We start from the raw sequence: 19,853 nt of genomic DNA, 5'->3' as shown, positions 1-19,853 counted from the left end.
CACAACAAAAAAACAAAAACAAGACTAAATAAAATCAAGTTATATCTTTAAGACTGGAAGTAAAATTGCTTCAAAGTACTGTTTGCATTGTAGTAACTATTCTGAACTCCATCCATCCATCCATCCATCCATCTATCCATCTATCCATCTCCTTTCACTTACTTTAAATCAGGATTGCAAGGGCTCTGGGGCCTATCCCATTGATAATAGACTCTCAACATTCATTGTATGCAATTTAACTGTGAGAGTTTGGTAAGTTTTCCCTTCTTAAACTACTTGGACTTTTTCAGTAGTTTCAGTAGTAATTTCAGTTGTTTTAATGCTAATCTTTCTGCAGTCATCCTGTAAACAGCACGTGTACCATATGGGATACAAAACAAACGAATGAATGAATGAAATCTTTATTAATCAGACAGACACTGTAGAAATCTAAAGATAAAAGTTCATATTATATGTAGGGTTTCTTCTGCTAAACCAATCTGAAATGAGACTAATTTGCTCAACAGTTTATGCCGTTTGAGGCAATGTGTCTCCAGAGTTTGGTTTTTAGATCTAAACCAAATAAAAACCTATGTAAGACCAATTTTGTAAAGTTGGTCTTACAAATATAGATAAAATGTTTTAATATTGGCATGTATTAATGATTTGTAATAACACAAATAATCATCTGCGTCCAGAAAATGTTATTTCTGAAAAAATGCATTGCAAAATCACATAAAAGTCCACTGTTGCTATAAATCAACCATCAACTCATGCTGACTGATTGTCAGCATTGCCTAAAACAGACACAGCAAGTACGAGAAAACACCTTTGGTGCATGTGTTTTTATATTGGCCTACATTATGTCCTTAAACATCTGCAGGCCAGCCTCATAAATAGATTACACAGTGGATTGCGTGTCCTGTTCGATATGCTCCTTTGTGAAGGTGAGAAAAAATAATAAATAAATGAGAGGATTTGATTCATCCATCCATCCATCCATTCGCTTCCGCTTATCCTTTTCAGGGTTGCGGGGGGCGCTGGAGCCTATCCCAGCTGTCATAGGGCGAGAGGCGGGGTACACCCTGGACAGGTCGCCAGTCTGTCGCAGGGCCAACACACAGGGACAGACAACCATTCGCACTCACATTCACACCTAATGGCAATTTGGATTTTTCCAATTAACCTATCCCCACAAGCTGCATGTCTTTGGACGGTGGGAGGAAGCCGGAGTACCCGGAGAGAACCCACGCAAACACGGGGAGAACATGCAAACTCCACACAGAAAGACCCCGGCCTGATGTTGGAATTGAACTCAGGACCTTCTTGCTGTGCGGCAACAGTGCTAACCACTGTGCCACCGTGCCCTTAGGATTTGATTCAGATAACAATAATTAAGCTCTCTTAATAATTACATCATACATAGTGATGTAAGTATTTAAAGCTTAGCTCAGTGCATATTAATAAAGTTGTTTATTCTTTCCTTATCATAGTGGCCAGCATTTGGGATGACAGATCATTATGCAATCTTTACGGAGAAATTCTGATGCTATAGCGTGATGAGATTGCGGGATTTTTCCAAAACTACTATATAATCCTTACTGAGAATTAAAAATGCTATATAGTGATGCTGTTGCATAACCTAACAGACCGACAGACATGTCTAGCAGTGACCTACCAGCATCAGTCAGCCATCATTTAAAATCAAGACCAGTACGTGGGCTACAATGTTTCAGGTATTTGTTACCAGTGTGTAGGGGTAGAGCTTATTCAGCGACTATTAAATGGGATTTTTCCCCCCCCCAAATCCCTTTTCACCTAAATGGATTTTGTTGTTTTCCTTCATTCAACCTGATTTGATTTCAGATGATGTCTGCACGCAGCGACACGTCATCGCAATCACACATATGGCTTGTTTGGCACGGCATTTGCTGTCTTAATCCACTCAGTATAATCTGTGTTGTGCATTTTCAGATGGTACACACACACACACACACACACACACAGAAATATTTTCCCCTCAACCTTTATGTATGTTATGATTCTCAGAGGCTGGTCAGGCTGTAACACCAACAAAGAACTTTCTTATGAAAGGCTAACACAGCTGAGGAAGTCACACTTGTAGGATTCACAATTTAGTTTTTGCTGTTTTTACTGCCTTTAGGCATCGTCAACCTGCTCTGGTTTTTATGTTATCCTTTGTTGAGCACATTGAGTTTCATGTAATGAAATGTAATATACAAATAAAATTGCCATTGCTATTACAAATGTCTTGGTCTACTTATTAATCAAATAACATATTTTTCATCAGCCTACAGCTAATGTGAAGTTTCCCCCCCTTCTATAGTTTTTTCTAAATCAGGCTCTCTTCGCCCATATACCTCCTGCCCTCCACAGACATCTTTCAGCAGCCGTGGATGTGATCTTGCATAACCCCTCAGCTGGCCCACCACTGCAACGACAGAGGAGAGGGTAAAAAAAGAATGATAAATCATTATTGGTTCCTGTTGCATTGCCCAGCAGATTATGCTTCTTATGCAAACAGATTTCTGGTAAATTTACATAACAGGAAGGCATGCAAAGAGAAAACGGTCAGGAGAAGAGGACACACACGCCACCGAGTCCGTTTAGTGTTTCAGCTCATCTAAAAATATCAGACTAAACATTTACATGGTTTTTGTGGAACACTCCCCCCCCCACCCCCCCAAGCTGTTTAGATAAAGAGCTTCAGCAAACAAACTATCCAGCCATATTTGTCACTTATGGTGACATTTTAACCATTAAAGCTAGTGTATCATGTTTGATACACAAGGTTTTGTGGGTTCTTGAGACTTCTATATAATCAGTGTGATTTTTCTTCCCCCGAAGAACCAAAGTAAATTGGAAAAAAACATACCTGATGTAGATTATACAAATTACTCATATGTGGAATTTAATATTCTATTTAAAAAAAAAGAAGAACAAGAAGCAAAATTCTCCCCACACGCAACCTGAAGATGTCGTGAACACTGTTAAATCACAATTAAAGTCATTTATGGGACATGTGAAGCAAGTTCAACACAGAGGAAAATGCTCTGAGCAGCAGCAGTAACTCTGGCAGCCCATTACTCAGCTTTGCTTATACAGTGTATTTTTCTGTTTTACAGTATTTGTGATTTTCTTTTGCAGCATAACAAATATTATTGTAAGTTTAAGAATATTAAACCTGCAACAGCAGTGTAGCTTTACTGCTAATTACAGTGTGTTTAATGTGCTAAACACATTTCAAGCATATTGTTTGTAATAAAAGCAGATTTTTTCCTGATGGGCTTATGACCTCGGTTGGGGTTGGTGTTCATGAACACAACGTGATATTTATTTAGTAAATGTTGGTCCCTGTTAAACGGAGGATGAAGCAGGATATGCTTTGTTGTTGGAGTATCTTGTGATTGACAGGGAAAAACAGATTTCTTCAACAATAAAAGAACAAAGAAAAGCAAAAAGAAACGAATGATGTTGTTATGAGATCTGCACATAACTAAACTTATAATTTAAATGGTAAATGGCCTGCATTTGTATAACACTTTACTCAGTCCCTAAGGACCCCAAAGTGCTTTACATTACATTCAGTCATTCACACACACATTCACACACTGGTGATGGCAAGCTACATTGTAGCCACAGCTGCCCTGGGGCGCACTGACAGAGGCATTTTATAATTTAAAGAAAAGCCTCTATACTAGGCTTTACAGTTAACTGGTTTTCACATTTCCCTAACAAAGAAAAGATCTCTGGTTCAATCCCAGAAGGACACACAAATCCGTTTGGGGTTGTATCAGGATGTGCATGTGATGTAAAAACTCTGCCTGTCAAACTGGCAAAAAATGAAGACACACACACACACACACACATAAAATGAACATAAAATAAAATGCTATTTTAAACCTCTGTGTTGACTATTAACCTCAAACACAGCCGTAAATCCCTTTCTTCATTCAAATGTAACAAATAGTCGTGCAGATTATCACACAGTGGGATAATAGCTGTAATCAGCCTGTGACTCTTTAATACTTCAAAAATCTGTTTCACTCTGATGTCTTTGAAAATAATCAGGGCTGGAACAACAGAGCGATGAGCCAAATGACCATCTATTCTTTTATTGTGTTACTGTCACGTGTTCTGCAGCACAAAATATAAATAAAGCCACACAATCCAGAAACAATAAATGATCATAAACATGTAACTTTATTTGTAGTCTTTGATGAACACTGACTTTTGCTGCTAACTTCATATAAATTACCTGTTAGTGTCCTGATGAGAAGATTTTGCAGTATATAACTTTTTTTTTACTTTCAGATATCAGTTTGTCCAAAGACATGTTTGTAGTTCTGTTTCAATTATGACATTTCCCCCAAAGTTACACTAAGAACACTGAAAAGCAAAATCCTGTTAAATGTAAAACATTTAAAGTGTTACAGGAATTTTAAGAAATACTTTAGATTCTGAAATGATTACAAATTAAAAGAGATTACTACATTATTATGTGGTGTTTTTATGAGCCTGTTATTCACACAGAGGTGAGAGACCACTGTGACAGTTAAACACACAGAAAAGGGCAATAAGCAAAATAAACCAACTAATAAATAAATAAATAGATATGCAAATATAAAAACTTGAGAAGCATTTAAAATAGAAATTAATGAAAAAAGTTTGGTGCTTTGTATTTCTGAGCCTCTTTATTAATCAGTTGAACAAACTGTTCTGATTAAAAATGAAACTTTTGCTGATTTCAAACGTAGATTTGTCACCAGCATTTTTCAACTCAGAAAAGCAAATTGTAGATGTTACTTCAGGTTCATCAAATTTTTAAACTAATAATAAATCATTAATTATGAGTATCTGACAAATAAACGGCTATAAAGTGGTGATGTGAGTGATAGCCCTGGTTCTTTTATACTGCACTTGAAACAGTTATTCACAATGATAGGCTCGTGTTGCATCTCCTACATAAAACATGAGTGAGTAGGAGAAGGACACTGTAATTACTTCAATGCATAGAAAAGCACCTCTTAGCTGACTTCATCATATCGCATATTTTCGGTCGGCTCTGGGCTCAGATAGCAGTAAAGTTTGTGATGTCACCACTCAGCAGGAAACCAGGGCATCATCTCTTTCATCCCTGATCCTGCTTTCCTCCGGTCACACCGCTGACTCCTCCCCACAAGTCTGGATGCATCCAAACACACCCTCATACAATTTCCAAGCATCCTGGCAGTCTGGGCACAAAGGGTCGCGACACACTGAGAGGCACAAGCTGTTGCGGTTAATCAGAGACAGCGCTCACACTGAGAAGACTAAGCAAGAGGAGGAAGGCAGGGTAGTTTTTGCACTGCACAGGTCAGCTGCAGGTCCTCAGCTCCAGAGAGCTTATGTGTGATGCGTTTGGCTGACAAACGAATTCATCTGAGGAAGGTAACATCTCTTTAAAACCTTTTTATTTAGAAGATGTCAATAACCTGTAAAGTTTTTAAGAAATTATAACAGTATATATAAATGACATGTTTATAATATTGCGAGAGTTTATTGGACTAATTATTGTGTGAATAGAGCTTTTTTTCAGCAGTAGTGTTTTCATAGCAAAACCCACCAAGCTCTACATCGTGTGTCAGTGATTTCCTGACATTTCATAAAAGTACATCTGTATTTCCTCTTGCAGAAATGAGCTTGGGGGCAGCGTGTATTTTCTTGCGGGGAGGGAAAAACATTGTAAGTATAAGCTGCAGGAATTTAATTATTGTTTTGATGGATTTTGTGCTGGAAAATGCTATTGTGATTGTGATTGTGTGATTGTGATAACTGCTGCATTCATAAGTCGTTAGAAAGCACCGTGTTTCTTCTTAATGTTCATATTATACTGAAGTTAAGCAATTATTATTTCTTTGTGCAGACAAGACAGCTGGCTGATGATGAGATTGATGGTAATATTTTTTGTTTTCTCATTTTTATGACTACGTCATTGTTTTTTACCTACATTTGTACACTTTGCACATTTCACTTTTTGATTAGATTTTTTTACTTTAAACCTCTGCAGAGTTGCGTGATGCATTCAATGAGTTTGATAAAGACAAGGACGGGCTGATCAGCTGTAAGGACCTGGGCAACCTGATGAGGACAATGGGTTATATGCCCACTGAGATGGAGCTGATCGAGCTGAGTCAAAATATCAACATGAACCGTGAGTCCTTAAAAAAAGTGTTTGTTTAAAAGTTGAATTCGTTGAGGAATCCCATAGTTAGCGGCTGTTTTTATTGCTTTAATCTAGATTTGATGAGAGACAGAAAAGCTCACAGACATGTCAAACTTTTTTTCCCCCTCTAGTCGGTGGCAGAGTCGACTTTGACGACTTTGTGGAGTTGATGGCCCCGAAACTGCTGGCAGAGACGTCTGGAATGATCGGTATGAAGGAGCTGAAAGACGCCTTCAAAGAGGTGAGAGTAAAGAGCTTTTTCTGAAACTTTCCAGCCACCTGCGTTCTAGACTGCCAGATGGCGATCATTATCATCACAGCTGTGATTAAAAGCTGCTCTCTGCTGTTTGCTGCCTCTTGTTAGTTTGACATGGATGGAGATGGAGAGATCACAACGGAGGAGCTGCGATCAGCCATGATGAAGCTGATGGGAGAGCACATGAGCCGGAGAGAAATCGATGCCATAGTGAAAGAGGCCGATGACAACGGGGATGGCACAGTAGATTTTGAAGGTACAGACTGTCTTTCGCCTACATCAGTAAAGAGTAACAGTGCAGTGAAGTGAAGCAACTGATCCACGTCTTCTTCTCCTTTGCAGAATTTGTCAGAATGATGTCCCATCAATGACAGTCGAGGACAAGGCCAGTCAGGAACATTCATTTGCACCTCTACAAACACGCACTAACACTGATGCTGTTCTTTTCTGGGCATGCAAATGTTAAAATTAGATGCTCAAAACAAGCAATATCAGACTGATCTCAGAGCAGATTTTATAGCTATGCAAAGAATTACAATTTGTAATGATTTTTCAAGCATAAGAGTGCTAAAAAAAACCCAAACTCCGTTGTTATGTTTCATCATATATACCAGGCATGTCAAACTCATTTAGTTCACTTTGATCCTAGTGGGCAGTGGAAAGAAGTCTAAGTATATATTTAATCACTGAAATATCTTAATATAAGAAAAAGAAGTCCAAGTATGTCTCAGTTTTTTCACATGATAAAGAAATAATGCTCTAGTAAATAAAATAAACCCTTAGCATAGGCTTAGATTGTGAGAAATAACTGTGTAAGATTACAGAAAAAATCAGAAAGTTCCTGTTACTTCACACCTTTTTTGTGGACTTAAAACTGAAACTTCTATTTCTTCATCAGCAGGAAAAAACTCCAAAACTTAACAATACATTAAAAGTCCAAAAATGTATGCATATCTTCGAAAGGCATCTCGTGGACCAGATTGTAATCTTTGCCAGGCCCACTCTGGCCCCTGGGCCTCATGTTTGACAACCCTGATATAGACTGTATACAGTGGATGTTTGTTGAAATGGAATTGTTTTTATATTTGTATTGTTATTAAATTATTCTTACCATTTAAACAATGTTACAACAAAGCAGGATGTAAAGTTAAGTCACTACTGTACTGTACATTATTAACCTGAGCTGGTTGTATTAGGTAATCTGTAACTAACTTCCAACAAGTGAAGCAGTAACATGGATCTGCCTTTTCTTTGGCAAAGCACAAAATAAAACATCTGATCTGAACATCTGAAAAGGATTCAGGAGTATCTGTGGAACAAGAAAGAAACGTGTCTGCCTGAAAGGAACCCACAGACTCATTTAAGCGTAGAACATATTGTCCTTGTGACTTCTTGCATTCCAGTAATGTGCAGTCATTTCACGCCAGAAAGAAATGATTTAAACATGAAAAAGTTTAGGGAGTCTGCTCTACTAGGATTGAGTAAAAACTTTGGAAGGACAATAAGAAACTGTGTCACTGAAATGAGGCAGAAATGTGGGATTTTGTGACTGATGCATAACAGATTTAAAGGTATTAAGAGCAAAAAAACCCTCCCCCGAAACAAAAAAAGAGGTTCATGTCCCAGAATGTGTCCTTTTAGAGAGACAGTCTGAGCCATTATTTGAGGTTAATACTCTCTGTAAGTTGGGAACTTCACGGAAATATGGACATAAAACACAGAGAGGAGCTTAAAAGTATTAAAGAGTATTATAACCCCATATGCATTAAAAAAAGAAAGGAAAAGAAAGGTTGAGTGAAATTTGAGGCACGTGAACACTTTCTTTTTTTTTTTTACCTGTGGACTGTGGACTGCAGTTGGTGATCAGTAATTGTGTCATACCGATCCACATTGTGCGCGGCTGGGATTAAATATTGGGGCTGAATTCAGGGATGTGCCACGGGACACGCTGTACTGTCACATTTGGGGAACACCAGCCAGGCAGATGTTGCTGCACGACAAACTGGGCACGGCATCAAACAGACAGACAGATGGGGCTTGAGGACTTATGCTGCCAATGAACAAAAGTGAACCTAATTACTAAACACACATCTGTGACTGGTGCTCCACGGAGAGAGTGTTCGCTCTGCTGGTATGCTTAATGGATAAGTAACAAAATATCTGGTCTTTTATTACTATTATTATTATTACTTTTATTTTGAAATGATTGTTCTTTTATGTGGATTGGGACTCAGACACTGAAACAAAAAAAGTGATAAGATTTCACTGCTATTAATGGCACACTAATGTAAGTGAGGGTGTTTAAAGAGGAGGGTGGGGGGCACATTTAACCTTACGTATGTAGTGCCAAGCGAGGGTTGATGAGTCCAGAGGAAGAATCCGATGATGTAATGCTCACTGGCTGGCCTTTGCCCTGATCCTTCCTGATCCCTCTAACATCCAGCATCAACCTTTATTGCATTAATCCTCAGTAATCTCTCTTGGTTGCTCTCAGACTCAACTCTGATGTAGCCTCTATACCCAATGACTTCTTCTCAGCCAGACACATAAAAAAAACCCCAACCCTTACCATTTTAACTTATTGCACTGATAGTCCCTTCCCCAGGCAGATTTCATTTGGTTAGCTTTAATCTTTCTGAGAAGAGTCGGATGCACTGCGGGGTATCTGCTGCTGGAGCACCTGCCCTGTGAGAGTAAATACAGCTTATCAAAGTCATTCAGTTGTTGCTTGCTCACATTAATCTGTGAATTTGTTTTGTAACATTGAGTACAGACAATATTGCATAACACCAGCGCTATAAACTCCGGAAAGCTCGTTGTTGAAAAACACTAAGCCGAACTGTAACGACTTGAGAAATATTGTTTTTCTTAACTGATTCTTTAGGATGCTCAAATCCCAAAGATTTGGGATTTGAATAATTAAATACCAATGAAATGTTGTTATTTCATTATTTCACTGCTACAAATACTTCTACAAATCTGTTGCTATTTGCACTACCTTAATGGAAAAAGAAAGGACTGAGTGGGACAGGAGAAGTGAGTGATGAGGGAATTCTGTGCGTCTCAGTCTTGCTGATGTGCGACCTGTAATAAAGAGATCAGTAAGCTGCTTCACCTTCAGCTAATTAACTTCCTTTTGGCCTCTGTTTGAAAAATGTGCACAAGTTGTGTTCCTTTAAATGAATACTGTAGCTGAACAGTGAGCCACTTGTGAATCTTTCAATGCGTCTGTTGTTTTCTTACTCTTTGGTGGCCAGCGTCATATTTTTTTATGCTGAAGCGTACTTGGACACCACAGCTGATTTCCTTAAGACCGTCTTAAGGAAATCACCTTCTGTCCTCTCAGTGCTGAGGAAACTTGTCAGCATAAAGGACACGGCCTCTAATCTTGCATCAGAGTCACACCAGAGCGCCTTTAGGTGTAGACCAATAAGACCTGGGGGTGAACTAAAGATGACACAGGAGGTCTTTTCTATCAGCATCCGACAATCTCTGCAGCACTGAAACCAATTATAGAAGAGATGTACACAAGTGCCAAACAGAGGACAATAAAAAGGGGAGTAAAACGTACACCAGTCACTCTTTCCCACAAAATCCGAACCAAACCAAATATATAACCAAATTTTCCCAAGCTGGAGTTCAACAAAGTCTTGATAATACTGTTTATTTTATTCATCGATGCAGATTCCTAAATATTAAAACCACCTTTCTCCAAATTTTATGAAGGATATGTGAAACTTTAAAAAGTAAAAAAAAAAAAAAAAAAAAAGAACATTTACAAAGCTCTGTTTCTATTTTTTTTTTTAAATTTATTTATTTCATTTGGGCTGAATTAATATCACTTGTAATTATGTTAATATCATTCATTGTTATTCTCTATTTTCCTCTTTGTATTGTTGCACATGCGCTCAGTCCTTTCTATATTTAAGTTGTAGTTTCTGTGTCGATGGCTCGATGGCTAGTTTTTGGGTGATAAATAAAAAAGAAGAAGAAAGTAACCATATATGTTAAATAAAACTTACTTTATAATACTTACTATAAGTAATTTATACTACTTAGTTTATAAGTTATATGTATATGTCCTCATGGTCAAGACGAAAGACATAACTTGACCCCATAAATAAATAAATAAATAAATAAATAAATAAATAAAGTCATTCATTAAGTAAAAAAAAAAAATTGTTGCGGACGGAAGCCGAAAAGGGACATCTTGCCAGTTCTGCAGTAAGTACAGCCTCTGCCACTACACCAGAATATATTTAGCTAAAAACTGAAAACCCTAGCGTTATTAGTTTTCATCCGTCAGAAACAAGCGACGGTAAGTTGAGTCGTGCATGTAATTACATGCTGGTGTGTTGACGTTAAAGGACGGTTTACTGTGGCAGCTAATGGCAGCTAACTAGCTCTGCTGTTAGCTGCACGCTTGGCAGCTGTCACAACTCACAGCTGCTGGTTTTAAGTCTATAAATAAAGTTTATAATAATCATAAAGTGCAGGTATGTGGCTTTTACTAAATGATTATCTCCGGACTAAAAAAATGTACGCTTAAGAGTTGTAGCCGTCTGTTTGCATTTGTTGCTAACTGTTCTGATTAGTGTTTAACTTTGGATGGAGTCTTTAAGCGAGGCAGAAACAACATGTGGAAATGGAAATGGATAGGTGGAAATGCGTATAAAACCATACAAAACCGATCACTGGATTAAGTTAATTAATCTAATTATTTAAGTTAATTTTCCCTTTAAAAATGTCAGACATTCAGTGCATGTGAGATCTGAAGCTGTCAGTGTGAGCAGGACAGGCTGGGACTGAGAATAGGCTCAGCATAGACAGGACATCTAATAAGTTGAAGAGGAAATCGTTAGAATCCCCATGGCCTACCTGTGGAGGTATAGAGATTACAAAGAGGGACACAGAGGGATAAAGAAGACGTGAGAAAAAGTTTTTGAAGCTAGATTAAGAAGAACACTGTGTGATAGTGAAGCTGCCAGAAGCGGAGGTACATATGTAGATATATTAGACAAAAAATATAGAAGATGCAGCTGCCAGGCAGTAGGAGAAGAGGAAGACCACAGAGAAGATTCATGGATGTAGTGAAGGAGGTCATGTAGATGAGGATTTTAGAGATAGGGTGAGATGGAGGCAGATGATCCACTGTGGTGAACGCCTAAAGAGGACAGTGGAACGAAGAAGATGATAGCTCAGCAGTTGTTAGTTTGTCTTGTACAAAAACCTGCAGTCACATATGAATCTGTGAATGTCTGACATTTATGATTATTTAGTTATTTCTTTTTGTCCACACAGATCTCCCCTGATGTTGACTGGATGTAGAAATCTCTCTTGGACATTTTTCTCGCTCACCAGTAGAAGGCTTTGGACTAGACAGAGTTTTAAGTCCCGAGCTGCTCTGTGCTCTTCAGCCTTTTCATCTGTCCTTCATTCTCTTCCTTCATCTACCCACAGTCATCACATCCTGCCTAGCAGACAAAGCTCAGCTCGCCTTCCTCTGTCTGTTAATTTCTCCTCAGCTCATTCGTCCGGTCTGATGGAATTAAAGGAAGTTCTGCAGGTTTTGGAGCAGCTTGCTCCACTGTCGCTTGCCGAGTCTTGGGATAATGTCGGCTTGCTGGTGGAGCCGAGCAAACCTCGGCCCGTTAAGACCATTCTGCTAACCAACGACCTCACAGATGCCGTCATGGAGGAAGCAGTGGCTGTGAGCTGCGATCTCATTATTTCGTATCACCCGCCGTTGTTTCGGCCAATCAAGCGTCTGGTTCAGAAAGACTGGAAGCAGCGGCTGGCTGTGCGGGCCGTGGAGGCCGGCATAGCGGTCTTTTCCCCTCACACTTCATGGGATTGCGTGAAAGGAGGCGTGAACGACTGGCTGGTTGGAGGACTTGGTGAGAAGTCTCTCTGAATGTAAAATGTGATGCTCGCACTTAAATCATTAGATATGAACATGATGCTTATTCACTGACCTTCATTTCATCCCCACTGCTTTTTTTCTTTGTCGCATCAGGCAGCGGTCAGGTGTCGGTGTTGAGTCAGGTTCTCGGCGCCGCCTCCCACGGTCACAAACTGGAATTCACGGTCAGAAGCGCAGAGGAACTAAACATGATCATGGAGGAGCTGAAGGCTTGTGACGGTGGAACGACCCTACAGCATTCAGGCAGCAGGTTGTGTTTAGACATCACCGATTAGCAACAAGCTTTAAATTAAAACCATTTTGGTAGTTTTGTCATATATGTGTTACTTTTGATTTATTTCTTCCAAACACACATTATTGTAATTTGCGTTTAGCTTTAATCAAAGCTGGAAATCACCCGCAGACACTTGAAGCCATCACAGGTAATCCAAAGCTGCTTTTGGACTGTAACTATTACCAAAGATTTGTTTCAGTCTGCTTTCGGACCACTTACAGAAACTTCAAATGTATATATTATACATTTTATTTCTGAGGGGTTGAAAGTAAGGCTGTCTTTAGCCCCTTTTCCCAACTAAAACCAAAATGTCATTATTATAGTAAACATTAGGTAGTATGGCACTACGAGTATGGATGCTTGAAGGCCTTAAAATAATTGGATATTCTATCACTGAAAGCATATTTCTAAGACTGTAGAAACTGTAGAGGACGGATACTTTATCTACAGTTTCTCATGCATAAAGCACATAATATCCTTTTAAAACTAAGTCGGGTGAATAATTTTACACATACTAAAGTTTGAATATGGAAAAAAAGAAAAATGAACAACATTTTGATCCAACTTTAGTGTGATTTTCCCCCCCCCCCCTATATAAGACACCATATTCAAAATCGAAATCTTTTTTTCTTGTTTTAGAAATAATAATATATCCAAACTTAATGATGAATTTCTCTTCTTCCTCCTTGCATATATTTGCAGATTTTTCTTTGTGTTTTTTTTCCTCTTCTTTTTAAGCCTTGCTTTAACAGCTGTTGTTTGCGTGGCTAATGCTTTACTGATGTTAATGTCACCTTTGTTTAGTGGTCGTTCGATTTATGTGTTTGACACTCACACCCGGACCAATCACAGTACACTTACATCACTCAAAGTGCCTTTTAAGTTGGGAAAGAAGCTTTTCTGTAGTTGTAAATCATGGATTAAACATGGAACAAAGAGTCTGAAAGAACCTCAGCACAGTCAGAAACCAATGTTTTCAAAATTCATGTCTCAGTTATCGCGACATGACAGTTATGTAATGGATGTAAATCGTACACTTGATGTTATTAAGTCTTTTGTTTCTTTGTACTGGTAAATAACAGTTCATGTCTCTTCATATTAGACCAGACAGCAGTGGTATCCATGTCAGCGTAACCTGTTGTGACTCAGCGCTGACCCCGAGTGTCCAGGCTCTGTTAGGACACGGCACTCCCAGCCAGTCTCTCACCATCGTAAAGTTAGAAAAGGTGCGGGCTGTTACAGGAATCTGAAGAAAAAGTTCCTGACTATTGTTATGATTAACTTGTTCTGTTCGTATTAGTAACACTTCATCTTTTCTTTAGCCCCCTCTCCTGGGCCACGGCCAAGGCCGTTGCAGCGTTTTGGACCAGCCAGTGACTGTCAGAGCAGCCGTCCAAAAACTGAAGTCTCACCTGGGTTTGAGTCACCTCCGTTTGGCTCTGGGCTGGGGGCAGACGCCGGGTGAGAGACGAGTGGACACACACGAATCTGTCACTAAATTAGAATAGTTCAATTATAACACGCTCAAATTTAATTTCTACCACTGGTGCAGTAAGGGTAGAGAATCAAGAATTTCCATCCATTAGCTCTGCACTCTTTTTTTCTTATATTAAGTGGGATTAAACGTGTAGTTCAATATCATTACACTGACAGAAAGGGCAGTTTCGCTCGTTCGGTCCACTTAAGATCAAAGTGGGCCGCATGTGGCCCATGATGTCAAATTAGTTGGACATCCCTGCAGTAGAAGGTCATGGAGGACATGAGTTCATAAACACTGGTACGGAGGCAGAGTTCACTCTGGTCAGTTTGGGAGTCTTTCACAGTCGTTAACGCTCACATGCACAGAAAATTTAAATTCACTGATAATCTGAATGAGCAGAACAACAAGCTGGAGCACCCAGAGGAACAGAGAGAGCATGCAAACTCCACACAGAAAGAAGAAAAGTCATGTCCCTGTTTTTTTTTTCCTTCCTTCCCCAGAGTCCTCTGTGTGCACTGTGGCTGTATGTGCTGGGTCAGGGGCCTCAGTACTGAATGGAGTCAAGGCGGACCTCTATGTCACAGGTAACAAACATTTAATTTTATTAGTTTAAATATCACTAAAACGTCTTCATATCACAACGCTTGCAGACATAATTATGCCCCTTTTTCAGGGGAGATGTCCCACCATGAAGTGCTGGATGCTGTGGCAAAAGGAACCAGCGTGATCCTCAGTGACCACAGCAACAGCGAGCGGGGTTACTTGGCTGTGTTCAGGGAGAGACTAGCCGTGCGCCTGCCCGATAGCGTAACAGTGGTCCTGTCGAAGGCTGACAGAGACCCTCTGGAGGTCGTTTGACTGACTCTTGATTGGAAGTTACAGTAGTTTTTCTGAAAGATGACTTTTTACTACAGATATGTGTGACATTTTGGCAACCCTGCCATACAGGCTCTTTACGTAAGGCTATCACTGGCTGTGCCTTGAAAATATTGTTAAATGTTGTTGTATTTATCATGTCTCTCTGGAAGGGTCTTAATAAAATGGGCTGTGGTTGATCAAAATGTGCTGTTGGCGTGTGGAATAAGACAAAATATCATCAGCTAACAGATGCAGTGCGAGTCGAAGATAATCTGTAATCTTAATGCATGCAGATCCTACATGCAGACGACACATCGTGTGTTTTAATCCCGATGATGTGACCTTTGCTTCCATGCCGAGAGGAATTTCAGCATCTGCAAGTTTTTTTTTCCTAAAATGAATAGTTTCTGCTTCCTGCACAGAGAGAAGGTAATCCTCATCGGATTAAAGTGTTTGCTGTTGCTGTATAAACGTGGATATTGGACCCCACCTGCTCCACAGGAGACATCAGCACCAGCCTGAGCCAGCTATGAAGATTCAAAGCTGCAATACAAGGATTTTTTTTTTTAATGTATCTCATAACTTGTGAAAGATAAATGAAAGTGACAGGTTCTTCTCAACAAGATGACCTTTTAACCTCTGAACAAACATGGATGGAAATCAAACGATTTAGCACATACATGTCAAAGAGCAGGCCTTTGGTATTGCTTCAGTGCACGTACTCCTGCCCCACTGCTGAGGCTTAAAAACAAAAACAAAACTAGTAACAGTCCTCATTATTGACTTTTACAGAGTCTTACGCCTGCACCGCCTATGACACACCTGTTCTTTCATAAAAACATTAGGAGACATCACACACCTCGCTGCCCCCCCATCAGGGTAGTGGCTTTTCTCTCAGTGTGGTGTTCACACCTCCGCTTCCTTTCAGTCCTCAGCAGCTTTTATCCCTAACAACACACAAATGGAGAAGGAAAACAGCTAGAACAACGCGTATACTTCGTTCCTGTAAACCGACTCCAGCTGTCACTTTTATAGTGCAAGCAGGTAGGTCTGAGGCCTGTCAGCTTGAAAGTTTCCTTCTCCCACTGAGCCCTACGAGGTGGATAAATATACTGCAGGGCATCATCCACAGTGAGGCAAAGCTGCAGAGTGTAATGTGCTTTAAAGTATCTATTTGATTTATATTTGAAAGTCTGTTGAGGAAACTGTTGGTTAATAAGTCTAATGAAACTCAGCAGCAGCCTGTTGAACTAAAGTTTCTTATGACAACTTTCTGTGATCTTTACCAAGTCAGGGAGTTGAAACTGATTCAGGAAAAGCAGAATGAGGACTGCTGCACGCAAGAAAAAAATGCTGATATAAAATGATAATGTATTTTTACTTTAAAGTAAAATTTAGAGTAAAATATTTCACTTTTATACTTTGCTTCTGCACACTGTCACAGTGGAGTGACTTAAGTGCAGACATCTTTAGATGATGGGCTTAAAATGAGCATTAACTGTTTCGAAATTATGATGAAAAAAAAAAACACTCCTTCATTTTTCAGAGACTCATAAGTAATTGGACAAAATGATATACTGTTAAATTTAAAGATTATTATTCACTCACTTGAGACGTTTTGAGGCCTTTTCAGTCTTCAGTTGCTGCTTGTTTGTGGGAGTGAAAAGCATGATGGGTTGGTTTGAGATCAGGTGATTGACTTGAGCGCTGAGGAATATCCCATTTCTTTGTCTCAAAGATCTCTTGGTTTGCTTTAGCAGTTCGCTTTGGGTCTTTGAAGTGCTGTTCATCAGGTCTGCAGCATGTGGCTGAATCTGAGCAGACTGCAGCCCTGTACACTTCTTAATTTATCCTGCTATTCCAAACAGCAGTCATATCGTCAAGAAACACCGGTGACCTGGTTCTACTGGCAGTCAAATTATACCAATACCATAATAATAATAATGCCATAATACTGCCTCCAGCATGTTTGACAGCTAATGCGGTATGCTTCAGATCATCAGCTGTTAAATGTTCCCATTATTCTGGCACAAGTTCATGAAGGCTTCTCTTCTCCAGAGTGTCCTTGACTTGGTGTTCATTTACTTGTTGTCAAGTTGCTTTTCTTAAGATTCCTCCACTCCTCATGTTTTTGCTGCTCTGATAAATAATATTGTTTTTCCAATCTAATGACGGGCTCCACCGACATCTCTTTGGGGCTCAGCTTTAAAATTACAACGAAAAGCTAAAAAAATTCAAAAATTTTGAATCCACATCAGCTATAATTATTTTTTGTGTTTAAATTTCAAGGAAAAGGGCCTCACCTGGTCATGAAACAGCTTATCAATCAATTGTCTGATTTTGACCATTTGAAAATGAAGGGCTGTCTATAAAAATGACTATAACTCCTAAACAGTTAATGCAAAACTTGAAAGCTGAAAGTCACATTTTAATCATTTAAACTCGTCTGCAGTGGTGTTCAGATGCAAGACTACAAAAATTATTAAACAAATTATGGTTACTCCATTTTTTACTCCTTAAATCCTGTGCAGACCATTCCTATTAATGATTATTTAATCCAAACACATTTACTTTTGCTTGCAAATGAGTGTATTGACCCTGTGGTGCAGCTACATTTACATGCCTGCTTAACATATGTCAGTCACAAAAAAATCAGGAAACTGTGAATCAGTTTGAACGGGTCCATTGTTTTGGTCACATAATCCCTAAATACAAACTTGCATATAAACACTTAGACAGTCACACTTGTCTAGTGGCCAAACTGCAGCCGCTGGCCAAACTGTCGTCCTCCTCCACCTAAACTCAGGGTCTGACTCCCTGCTGAGACAGCCTAACAGGCAGCCTGCTGGGAGGAAGAAACATGTCATCAAGTCATCAGAAAGCCCCAGGGGACCAAGCAATAAACTTCTTTAATGTATAAGAAGTTTTGCATTTCCAAGAACTATTCATTAGAGAAAATGAAGAAAGGTAAAAAAAAATAGCTAGATGATAACTATGTATAAATTATTCTGCATTTACATCAATAAATGCAAAAAACAACAAAAGTAAATAGTTACTAATTATAATAAAATAAAAATTTATTTATTTTCTCCTGCATGCATTACTGTGCAAATGCCTTGAACCACCAGACTTCCATGTAGGTTTTAAATTGGTGTTGAGGCTCTCTGAAAGTCTTTTCTTTGCACTTTGGCTTTTTTGGGGTCATTTTTCGTCCAGTCCTTGTACCTGACCATATTCAGAGGAATGCCTCTTTACACTGATTAATGAATTGTTTAAGCATACAAAAAAAGGCGTCTAAAGAGCTATTAGCCAAAACCTTGGCATATCTTAGCAAGGTGTGCAGTGTTTCCTTAAAATAATTAAGGAAATTGGACAGGTGGAGGACAAAAGAAGATGGGACATGTCTAAAAAACATATAGCAGACAAACAGTATCTGAAAGTCATGTCCTTAAGGAATAGGGAATAAAATATCCAAAAAAGACTTGACACAGCACCTGAGAGATGCTTCATTCAGGTTATTGTTAATGAAGCCTTAACAAAAATGGTCTCAGTGAAAGATTTGCTATCAAGAAGCTATTCTTAAGGAAGGGAAGCAGTTATGGAGTGATGAACCCAAATTTGAAAGTTTTGGTTCAAATCTTGATGAATATGTGAGGAGAGAGGAACAGCAGTGAGCGTCTACAGACATCTGCAAAACAAGGTGGAGGATCTGTCATGGTTTGGGGCTGCATTTCCATCAGTGGTGTTGGAGATCTTTTAAAAATTAATGGCACTGCAAAAAAGTACAGTGAGATTATGAGCGACAGTGCAAAACCATCTGGACTGCATCTGATTGGCAGTATCTGTGTTTTTCAGCATGACAACAACCTCAAATACACTGACAATGCAGTAAAAACATGCTTGGACAGAAACAAACATATAAAGGAACACTATCAGTTCAATTCAGTTCAGTATTATTTATATAGTGCCAAATCACAACAGCAGTTTCCTCAAAATATGTAATATTGTAAGATGAAGATGTTATAATAATTAGCCATAGATTGGCCATAGATTACTGAAGCAGTGAGGGATCATCTTAACAGAGAAGAGAACATAAGGCAGCCATCATCCAAAGAAGCGCTCCGAATTTTCTTCAAAAAGCCTTGAGAAGTATTCCTGAAGAGTACGTCAAGGAATGACAAGAAGGCTTCCCAAGACAATTCAGTCTGTGTTAAAGAATAAAGGTGGTCATACCAAATATCAGCTTTCAAACTGATTATAGAATTGTCAAAATTCTGTTTTTTTCTTATATACTACATTTTCATGGATGTTTGTATGTTTTAATCAATTGCTGGATCTATTTCCCATTTTCCCAACAAAATATAAAGAAGGGGTAGACTGCTGTATTGGACTGTGCTTGATGCATTAATGCATGTTCTTGTTGATGGTTGTGATTTAGCATATTTGACCTTCCATGCATCTATAGTTAGATAGTTTACCAATTTGCGTGTAAAATAATGATCTTCAGTGCACTGAGTAAGTAAAAGAATAAAGGAAAGTAAATCACAATCAGTGTTTTCAGATATTGAGATAAACCCTGATTTCCTCCAATGTGACGAGTGTTGTTTGTTTTCTTTGTTGGAACAGAAATGAGAATTGAGGGTAAAGGGAGGAGAGACAGGGAGGCAAATAAAACTCTATGTGAAAATGGGCCCATTTGGCCATAGGTGTGAAGTCCCACTCACCTATTTAAGAGAGCACGTCAGCCCTGTGGGCTCTGACGGAAAAAGGACAGCCGATGGTTAAGAACACGAGTCAGAAGTTGAGTGAAAATTTTAAGAAAAGCTCTCTAGTTGCAGCTACGTTTTTGTTATAGAA

General features: G+C 39.0%; 2 protein-coding genes across 5 annotated transcripts; both read left to right on the top strand.

Annotated features, from left to right (window-relative positions):
* The first annotated feature begins 5,245 nt into the window (after positions 1–5,245).
* On the top strand, positions 5,246–7,756 carry cabp5a (calcium binding protein 5a). The gene is made up of 7 exons (XM_035914338.2): positions 5,246–5,430; positions 5,675–5,724; positions 5,906–5,936; positions 6,050–6,193; positions 6,337–6,446; positions 6,570–6,717; positions 6,804–7,756. Exons 2-7 carry the CDS (start codon positions 5,677–5,679, stop codon positions 6,830–6,832), a joined length of 510 nt encoding a protein of 169 aa, XP_035770231.1. The 5' UTR covers positions 5,246–5,430; positions 5,675–5,676; the 3' UTR covers positions 6,833–7,756.
* Positions 7,757–10,656: 2,900 nt separating this feature from the next.
* Positions 10,657–15,183, top strand: nif3l1 (NIF3 NGG1 interacting factor 3-like 1 (S. cerevisiae)). Of its 4 annotated transcripts, none has more exons than XM_035914337.2 (7): positions 10,657–10,685; positions 11,987–12,358; positions 12,478–12,634; positions 13,761–13,884; positions 13,981–14,119; positions 14,639–14,722; positions 14,812–15,183. In XM_035914337.2, exons 2-7 carry the CDS (start codon positions 12,004–12,006, stop codon positions 14,994–14,996), a joined length of 1,044 nt encoding a protein of 347 aa, XP_035770230.2. In that variant the 5' UTR covers positions 10,657–10,685; positions 11,987–12,003; the 3' UTR covers positions 14,997–15,183. The 4 variants fall into 4 exon arrangements, with proteins under 4 accessions (XP_035770230.2, XP_006805778.2, XP_006805777.2 ...); XM_006805715.2 differs by having other exon boundaries at positions 11,763–12,358; XM_006805714.3 differs by having other exon boundaries at positions 10,668–10,779; positions 11,763–12,358.
* Positions 15,184–19,853: the final 4,670 nt, after the last annotated feature.

This window comes from Neolamprologus brichardi, chromosome 8 (genome assembly GCF_056152115.1).
Source record: "Neolamprologus brichardi isolate AB-2024 chromosome 8, ASM5615211v1, whole genome shotgun sequence".
In the NCBI taxonomy this organism is placed as follows: domain Eukaryota; kingdom Metazoa; phylum Chordata; class Actinopteri; order Cichliformes; family Cichlidae; genus Neolamprologus; species Neolamprologus brichardi.
Note: the sequence above shows the minus strand (reverse complement) of the source record. Positions and strands in the feature narration are given on the sequence as shown.